Genomic DNA, 10,401 nt, shown 5'->3' with positions numbered 1-10,401 from the left:
ATCTGTTTGTCCTTCATAAAAGGAATTCCCCAACCAGTTCTAGCTCAATAACGAATGTCTGACTAGAGAGCCAAGGAAGGAGCATAAACAGAACAGTGAACACCCAGGAAAAGAGATACCACACTTGAGCACTTGGATATTTACCCCGACACTTAAGAAAAAAAAAGGAATAAGTTTTCAATTGACTACTGTTAGCCTGAAATACAAAAGATCACCAATTTAAAAAACAGTATCAAACACAAATTTTGGTTATTTAAATCCTTTGTGAGACTCATTAAAAAACAGAAACTCAGGCAATTGTTATTTTCCTTTAAGATTAATATTAATTTTAATTAGAACTATTTTTTCGTTCAATTGGGATTTTTCAGAGGCTAAATTATGAACTTTCAGATTTTTTTCAGAAACTGAATTATCAATGTCTTAAGCTCTGAGTTTCAGGAGGGTTTATTCAAATTCAAAAATTCAGCTTGGGCTAAATGATGTGTCTCAGACAAGGTTTTCCCCATACCTAATTATTTTACTTTACGAGTCACCTCCACGTATAAAATGTGATATATGGGGAAATGCAATAAATATATTCTAGGAAACAAAGCCTCCTCCATTGTTAACATCTGTATGATATCAAAATGTATTTTAAGATATTTTTATAAAATACTATATTTAGTCCTCTTCTTTTCCCCTTATATTATTAAAATGAATTATAGACAAATGGAAAAAACCCAAATGTTCTTTAACTAATGAATGGATGAACAGCATGGAGTCTGTTCATACCATGGGATGTTATTCACTCATTAAAAGGAATAAAACTTTTACACATGCTACAACATGGATGAACCTTGAAAATCTTATGCTGAGTGAAAGATGCTAGACACAGAAGACCACATATTAGATGTTTGAAGTTACATGAAACATCCAGATTTGTCAATTCCATAGAGATAGAGAATAGGCGGGTGATTGCCTAGGGTTGCATGGCAGAGAGTGACTGCTAACGGGTACAAGGTTTCCTACTGCGATGATGAAAAAGTTCCGAAATTAGGTTTTAGTGATGGTTGCACAAGTCCGTGTGTGAGTACACTATTAGCTATTGGATGGAATTACATACTTTTAAAGGGTGCATTTCATGATATGTGAATTATATCTCAATCAAATCATTAAAAACACACAGACAAGTATTTGGGATTCTCATTGATGCTTTATGTGCACGATAGGTTGATTTTCTCTGAGGAGAAACATTCAGAGAGTTTGAGTTGACAGTGACTCCAGGGCAATGCTCAAAGCTGTCTGAGCATCCTTGCTGCTCCTGGGCTCTGCAGAGAAGAGACCCAGCTGTGCAAACAGGAGATACTTTAAAACTATAACTTTAAACCTATTAAGGGGAAGTGAGTTTAAATTGAGATTTCAGGCCACATTTCCACATTTCCACAGTTTAACATGGCAGTTGGATCTCAGGCTTTGTTTACCCAAATAGACCTAGGTTCAAGTCTCAGGTTTGCCACCTCCTAAATATGGAACCTAACCAGATAGGTGAAGCTCCTGAGCCTCTGCCCTGTCGTTTGTAAAACTGAATAATAACATCTACTTCATACTAATAGTTAAAATGATTGAAATAAATAAGAAAACAAAGGGGCCTTGTGGAATGGGGGGCAGCGAGCAGGATATTTTTTTTTTTTTGGATCTGCTTAAACTACCCTTAGGTGATCTTCATGAGGCTGTGAAACATGTTAGCTCTATTAACAAATATACCATTTAGTACGACCTAGTACGCTATGTACTAGACCCTCTCCTCAGTCTTTAATAAATAATACACTCACTTATTTTCACAGCAACCTTATAAATTAGATATTATTTCTAATGATCTCTTTTACAGGTTAAAAACATGAAGACATAGTGTGGTTGAGACATTTTGCATAAGCGGAACTTCAAATTGAGATACTGAGGAGCTCAGCAAAATCTCTTAATAAAAAACAACTATGACATTGGACGATGTGGTAAAAAGCAAGCATTTCAGTGATCTGGCAATTGACCAAAGTCATAGTAAGTTGGTGAACGTTTATTCATGGAAAAACTATAAAACCTCAGGTAACAATGGTGGGACAAAGCTGTGAGCATTCATGCTTTAGTAGTTGTTGATCCCAAAAAAGAAGAAAAGGAGAGAGAGAGAGAGAGCTCTTACTCCTCTGGTCTCTGTGGAATGTACGATATTGCTCTCAAAGCCCTGATGTATCGGGTGACTTTGCAGCGTTATGCAATAAGTAAAGTGGTAGATCTGGGATTTAAACAGCTTGCAGTAGACTGCATTATTGTCCTTAACACTTCACTTCCTACCATTTATGAAAATATACCTTTGCATCCTTGGCCATGCTGTGATGCACACCCTCCCTCTCTGATGAAATATACTAGCCCTCCTGTAGACTTTGGGCCTGGGTATATCACCTGCTCGGCCCAGTGAAATGTTAGCAGATGGGACAAGAGCAGAGGGCTTCAATATGCTTGCCAGGCTTTGCCTGCACAGCTATCATTCACCACCAGAGGAACATGCCCCAGGTAGGTGCTGCCCCCAGAGCACCAACTGGCCTTTAAAATGGAGAAGGTCACATAGCATATGTTCATAGTATTTTCCATCTAAAATGCCACCTTCTTTGTGCCAGGTAACAAGGACCTTTACCTCCTTTCTGTCTCTGCTCAGTCTCTCCCATGTCCAAGCTCCACTTCTTCAAGACTCACCTGCTCTTTTGTTTTCATAGGTGTCTGGTCTTTCTTATCAGAGATCAAGACCAGATTAAAATATGGCCAGTCTCATTGTTGAGACTCCGAACATTCATGAAGACTATAAATGATGTAAGAAGGTAGGGATAGGGATCCGTGTCAAATCTCCTTTCATGAAATTACTGAATATAATTTATATATATGTGTGTTTAGATATTCTCATATATTAAAATAATATACACTATAATCGTGCACTATATATTACATTATACTGATTTTGCATTATCTACAAAGCTTGTTTTGTACAGAACTGTATTGTATATCAATACATACATACATATATGGATATGGATATAATACATATGTCTCCAGTCAGACCTACTGAGAATAAGGTTTCTAATTAACCTCTGGATTGGCTATTGTTGTTTTTGAGCAAGAACTCAAACTCAAGGACAGAGCTGACTTGTTCAGAGCAAATAAAGTTACTCTGAACAAGTATTTTCTTGTCTTCTCTCCCCATCTGAAATACTCTACTTCTTCTCTAAATAAAGGTGAATAATATTTAAAAAGAAATAAATGCTATAAGAATTACCAAATGTCAGCCAATCCTATACACCCACATATCTTGGTTCAGCCCCATCATATTATAGAAGTTTCTTGTTTTCTGTTCAAAGAAAATTTCAATCAGAGGTAATGTAATGCTATAAAGAGTTGATCCAAAGATAAAGAAATGGTGTGGGAGGATTTAGAAGGAAATTTTGGAGACTGTTTTAGCTCAAACCAATGCTTTTATAATAAAAACGAAAATAATATTCTTTTACTACTAGTTCTCTACTGGAGCTCTGCAGAGGCAACGTTTTATTTTCTTTTAAAATTTGCGTAATTCTTAGATGGCAGTGACACAAACCTCATATTTGAAGATCATCTTAAAAGTCATGCCAATCAACTTATTTAAAATTAAAAACAGTTATCAGTAACATGAGAGTTTTAATCATGTATAATTTTTAGAAAACGTATTTTCCTGTGACAATAAGGTTTGGTCTTACGCAAAAACAATGTAATCTTCTCCCACATAAGAAAGTGTCTAAGTTTTGGAGGATCCTGATCTAGGTAAGGCTGTGACATCCTTCCTCCTGGAGAATGGTGCCCTGGGGCCATCTCCCAAACTGCAGTCATTGGGGGCACCTGTGTGCTTTCTTTCCCCACAAGCTCTCTCGTACATATGGTTCCCAGGGCATAGAGGATGCTCACCTGCAGATCAGATCTTCTCCAACCCTTCCCACCTGTGCCCAGAATCCCAGGAAACTGCAGTGTCCGTGACTCCTTGCCAGCTGGCTTCAGGCTCAACTTAGCCAGTGAGAGGCACTGCTGGGAGATTGGGAGGTGGGAGGAAGGAAGAGACCAGGGTGTTTCTTCCCTTTGCTCCATTCCCCAGGCTAGATTTTCAGCACTGGCTGAATCTCCTCAGGCTCCAGCTCCCACTGGGAATCTGAGTTTTATTTTATTTGTTATTATTATTTATTTGAGACGGAGTCTTGCTCTGTCGCCCAGGCTGGAGTGCACTGGCTTAATCTCGGCTCACTGCAACCTCTGCCACCCGGGGTTGAAGCAATTCTCCTGCCTCTGCCTCCTGAGTAGCTGGGATTACAAGCACGCACCACCATGCCCAACTAATTTTTGTATTCTTAGTAGAGACAGGATTTTACCATGTTGGCCAGGCTGGTTTTGAACTCCTGACTTCAAGTGATCTGCCCACCTCAGCCTCCCAAAGTGCTGGGATTACAGGCATGAGCTGCCGAGTCCGGCCAAATCTGGGTTTTAGCAACATCATTTTCTTGCTTTGTCCCTCCAGCCAGGCAATGTGCAAGAAACTAGGAAGAAAACAGTGAGAAGTATAGATCCCACCCTATCCACGTGGAGTCTACAGTCTAGTAGATAAATTTCATTATGTTTAACACAAAATGACAGTAGACATTCAACTCGAATGGTACCTATGATCATATAGTCATTTGGCATTAAAAGAAAAGAATGTTGTGTTTTTCCTGCCCTCTCCACCCCCAGTGAAGGGACTGGGAAGTCCAGTGCCCTCCCTAAGTTAGTTGCAAAATCATGATGGATTTATGTTTCCCTGGTTTCTTTGGTATCCGCATTTCAGATGTCATGTCTCTCCCATATCACATATCTGAAGACCCAGGTTGTCCTTTTACCTTTGTTCTGCCCAAGATGAGAACCCAGGACCGTGCATATCCTAATGGGATCCTACTCCAGTTGACATCAGTGGGGTAACACATCCTTTGTTGGTTCTCTTTCCTGTATCACTTTCCCACTTCTCTACTAGTGCTTTCTGGGTTATCTCCCACATAAACCCTGAGAACTTGAAACCTTGTCTCAGGATCTATTTCTGAGTGACGTCAAACTGAAACAAAATTCATCTCACACCCAGTGAAGTGGAGAGGAGCATCTTCCCACTACAGTCTCATACTGGAGGGGAAATTACAGTTCAGAGAAAACGCTCTTGAAATTAATGCCTTTTTAATGTCCAATTTTCAGGGCTCTTGCATTTCAATCCTTTGATATCCTCAAGATTTACTGCATTACCAGTGGTCAGCACCCCACTTTGGAAAGGGGGAGTACTTGCCTTCCATTGTTTTCTGAGTCCTGAAAGAATCTGCACATAACATCTTGTTACAGATATCAAGAATAATATAACAAATGGTGGTGCACATAAGGTAGCATTTGGAAATAAAACATTATGAATACTGCTCATGCCTCCTGGGTGCACTTCTCCAATTTTCTCCTCCCTTGCTTTCCCCTGATGTATCCACTGCCCTAAATTTTGTTTTAATCATCCTTAGGGCCTCCTTTAATAAGGAGTTTATTTGGCAAGAGAGCTTGAAGACATCATCTACAATACCATCTGCGATAATTCATAAAGCAGAGGTTTCACATTTAGACTCACAGTTATCAGATCTAATGAGTACTAGTGTTTCCATTAGATACAATCTATTTCATTATATTTTACATTACTAGGTCTAATACATCGTTTGCCAATAGGAGCACTGAAAACTTAAGACTTTAAAAGAAAGTTCCATATCAAATCTGTGAGATATTTACTCTAACATAGAAGTTCAGCATCCACTTTTGTGTTGCCTCCTTGCAAATAATTTGTTTTTCATAATTAATGTTTACTTAAAACGTGACAAGGTGCTTGTTTCTGTCCATGGAAAGGTTCGCTTGAATACAAAGCAAATATTATTTTCTATAATTATAGGTTTTGATCATGTTAATTTATGTACATTATTTTCTAGTAAAACATTATTGTTGGCAGCACATTTCATAGGGGAAAAGAACTAAAGATATTTTATGGGGACAGTCAGTGCTTAGAGAAGTAATTGAAATGTGTGATGAAGTCGAAGAATGCTACAAGGATAATTCACAATCCTTAATTCAGCAAAAATATCAGCTTATGTTCAGTGGCGGTTATTGGCATGTAACTTGCAAAAAAAAATAACGTTTGGGGAGAAATCATACACTTATTTTGTAAATACAGGCAGGTACATTGGAAACTCTGTGAAATATCTAAGTTCATACGTTTTGGGTGTGCCTTGAAAATCAATGGGATGCGTTGACTTCTGTTCTTTCTTCCCAACTCGCCCAGGAGTCTGGGTGGTAAGGGATCACGTGGGGATGTGTCTCATGCTGGAGAAGGTGGCATCTCTCATTCTGTGCAGGGACATTGAACATCTTTGAAGGGAAGTGGAAACATCTTCAAAGTACCTGCGTATCAAAGAAAAAACATTTACTTAAATATCAGAGAATGTAACAAACCCTTCATTTAGAAAATACCTGACACTAAAACTAATATTCCACCTTAGAAAATAGAACATTGCCTTTTAACATTTTGTTTAGAGAGACGCTGAACAGGAACTGAGATCTATAGAGTTTCAGGAGAAATTGTTTTAACTCTTCAATCATTACATCAAACAGTGTTTCATGTTCAGAAGTTAAGATATATACTCTGACCAATTAATTGTTTAGACCTGAAAAACACGATCCTTTTAAAAACACATAAAAACATTATCACCATTCAGCAGTCAATTTTTGAACTATCTGTCAAACCTGCTGTGGCCAACATTTATTTTGAAATAGCATCCAAATAGGAGGTACAGTCCCCTCTCTAATTAAAATGGAGCACACTAAATGTTTTGATTCTTGAAGTGAATGATATTACAGGGCTCAGTGCAATAACTGTGTGGCTGAGACCAGCACTATCCATCAGGTCTGAGGGTTATCTTGAGCTGTGCTCCTGGCGGGTGTCTGCCGGGCAGCTCTGAGCCACAGGGCTGGATGGCTCCACCTCCACCTGCCGCTTGGATTGTGGGATGTTCAGGTCAGGGCTGCTGAACTGGGGATAGAGTGTGGCCACTCTGCCTGCCCAGTGACCTCTCCCTGTCGGCTACTGTTCACTGACCTGTGCAGGCAGAGGGCCGCCTTTCTTCCCGGCATCCTCTCTACCTGATGGAGGGGTTGGGGCTCCTTCTTCATCTCATGATGGAGAAGAAAGGTTTTGTTTAAGGGAAGATGAGGCTACTGGGGGTCTGGGCTTCTGTGCATGGACTCACCTGTGCTTGTAGGTGGTTATGCACCTGGAATTCTATTTGGACGAACAAATGCTGAACATGTCCAGTTTCACTCCACTTCCCCAGCACCAACGTCCCCATCATTTACATGCAATTTCCATCCCAGCGTCAGCAGCTTACTCATGGATCAGGCCATCAGAGGTGAGTGAAGGCCCAGATGATTCTATTTCTTGACCCGACAACCGGTTTTTTTTTTTCAATGGTGAAATGCTAATATAGGATTAGAGGAACTGTTGTGTATTTCAAATGCTTACATTCTCTAAATTAATACTTTAAATAGATGAATGTATGTGTACATACTTGTGCTAGCAGCATATAATTATACCACTTAACACACAGTGACTCACAGGGCACTGCAGATTTTGTCGCCAGGTTCTATGTGTGTGTTTTAAGTTGGTTTATGGCTGCCGGCTGTCTTTTTTCCATCCTTCTGGGGACACAGTCTCCCTGGCACATAATGCTGTGAGTTGTCTTCAAGATCATTCTGGAATGACAGATGCCACTTCAAGTGGCCCTCCTGGCACCTACCCGCAGTTTCTGCTCTGGGGAATGGACCATTCTAATTCTCTCTACCTTAGTGAGGAGCACAGCTTCTGAGTCAGAGGGAACTGGATTTCATTCTGGCAGCTGCTGCATACTGGTTATGCAACCTCAGACAAATCAATTTTTCTCTTTTTCTCATTTGTAAAATAGGTATAACAATAATCTAGGCTTCTGTGCATGAACTCTTCTGTGCTTGTAGATGTTTATACATCCAGGTATACATCTAATTTATTCAGTCCAATAACTATGAAAATAGATGTGTAATAACTACATCTATTTCAATAATAATAGGTGTTATACATCTATTTTAATAATTGCGGGATGGAATAAATTAGATAATGCATATTAAACAATTAGCACAATATCTGGTATTTAATTGTTGCTCAATTATTATTATATTATTAAAATTAGCACATTAATAATATTCAAATAATAGTAATTACTCTAAGTACATGTTATAAGTATTTTACATTTATATACTATATATTTACAAGTGTTCATTTATATGTATACACATTATATATTTATTATATAGATATATATATAAACATACAAATATACTACGACTTTCTGAAGATCAAGAACTAATCTACCAAAATTCTCAGTAGAGTACTATGCATGAAGATGGAGTTTGGAGAGTATTTGTATCAAAGCCTTGGTTAATTTAAGAAAAGAACATGGATACTCTTTTTCTAAAGCATAAATCCTGTTTTAAAAACAATTAGTTGATTCAATACCATAAAGATGATATCTATATATTTTTAGCATATTCTCACTTCAAATTAAAGGTAAAGATTCATTATAATCAACTGAATAACAAAAATAAATATTAGGCCAGGCATGGTGGCTCACGGCTGTAATCTCAGCACTTTGGGAGGCCGAGGCAGGCAAATCGTTTGAAGTCAGGAGTTTAAGACCAGCTTAGCCAACGTGGCAAAACCCTGTCTCTACTAAAAGCAGAAAAATTAGCCAGGCAAGATGGCTCAAGGCTGTAATTCCAGCTACTCGGGAGGTTGAGAGAGGAGAATTGCTTGAACCCAGGAGGCGGAGGTTGCAGTGAGCTGAGATTATGCCACTGCCCTCCAGCCTGGGTGACAGAGGAAGACTTCATCTCAAAAAAAAAATCAATTATGAAAATATAATGCCAGCAGGCTTTTCTTTTTCTTTTCGTAGGGATCTGAAGCCAATTTGTCAAACTATACCTTTGGCAAATTTAATGTTATTCTCCATCCATTGATCTGTGTTTTAATATCACAAAATGTGTAAAGCTAATGTAATGATTGCTGATTTGAACCAGGACCTAGTTTGCGGCAGTGCATCTCCAATCTCACATGCCAGCATGGCATGGCCTTCGTAAAACATTGTCCTTTAAGATAACCTTATGCCCTGTAATTTAGTTGTGAGCCATCACGGTCATCGTAACTGGGCAGCTTCTAGTTTAGAGTTCCAAAATTGAGACAGGAAAACATAGCACAGATGATGTGAAGAGAGGTGTGTGTTTTCCCATGAATTATCACAGATCAATGAGATAGGCTGCATTTGCCAACGCAAAGGGCTCTGATCTTTTGGAAGTCATGTCCCAGCTGATGACGTAAATGTTGCTGATTCATTCCTCGATATGTTCACATACAGTGGGATGTCAAAGTATCTCCATGCTGACGATGTCCCAAGGCCAGTAATAAAGCAAGAGTTGCTAAGGAGTAGTCATCTCTTCCTGGCAGGATCCTCAGGACCACCTGCCAGGACCTGCCAAGAGAAGATGAGCGGGTTCTTAGTGTTACTGGAAAGGGGTCTGGATCCAGACCCCAAGGGAGGCTTCTTGGATCTCATGCAAGAAAGAATTCAGGACAAGTTCATAAAGTGAAAGCAAGTTTATGAAGAAAGTAAAGGAATAAAAGGATGGCTATTCCATAGACACAGTATCCCCAAGGACTGCTGGTTGCACATTTTTATAGTTATTTACTGATAATTTGCTAAACAAGGGTTGGATTATTCATGCCTACCCTTTTTAGACCATATAGGGTGACTTCCTGACATTGCCAGGGCGTTTGTAAACTGTCAAGGCACTAGTGGGAGTGTAGCAGTGAGGACGACTAGAGGTCACTCTCGTGGTCATCTTAGCTTTGGAGGATTTCTGCTGACTTCTTTACTGTAAACTGTTTTATCAGCAAGGTCTTTATGACCTGTATCTCGTGCTGACCTCCTATCTCATCCTGTGACTTAGAATGCCTTCACTATCTGGAAATGCAGTCCAGTAGGTCTCAGCCTCATTTTACTCACCCTCTGTTCAAGATGGAGTTGCTCTGGTTCAAATGCTTCTGACACTAGGATCGCCATCACCCACCGGACAGCCAAACTGAGACACACCAAGGGAGTATGAAAAGGTTTTACAGCATCACTGAGAATCTGCTGGGCCCCTGGGTAAGGGCATGGCTAAAGAGGTGAGAAGGGCTGTCTGGCATCACCATCACCTGCATCCAGCCCGTGTAAAGACCTGGGATTGGAGGTGGGG

General features: G+C 39.5%; 1 protein-coding gene across 1 annotated transcript in view; it reads right to left on the bottom strand.

Annotated features, from left to right (window-relative positions):
- The window catches only part of LOC105545855, an 82,697-nt gene extending 75,270 nt beyond the window's left edge, over nt 1–7,427 (bottom strand). Inside the window, 1 exon segment of the mRNA XM_011988894.1 lies at nt 7,329–7,427. Coding sequence (XP_011844284.1) covers nt 7,329–7,427 — 99 coding nt within the window.
- Nucleotides 7,428–10,401: the final 2,974 nt, after the last annotated feature.

The sequence above is a fragment of the Mandrillus leucophaeus genome, unplaced genomic scaffold (assembly GCF_000951045.1).
Source record: "Mandrillus leucophaeus isolate KB7577 unplaced genomic scaffold, Mleu.le_1.0 Scaffold34, whole genome shotgun sequence".
NCBI lineage: Eukaryota > Metazoa > Chordata > Mammalia > Primates > Cercopithecidae > Mandrillus > Mandrillus leucophaeus.
This window is presented reverse-complemented; position numbering and strand designations above follow the sequence as displayed.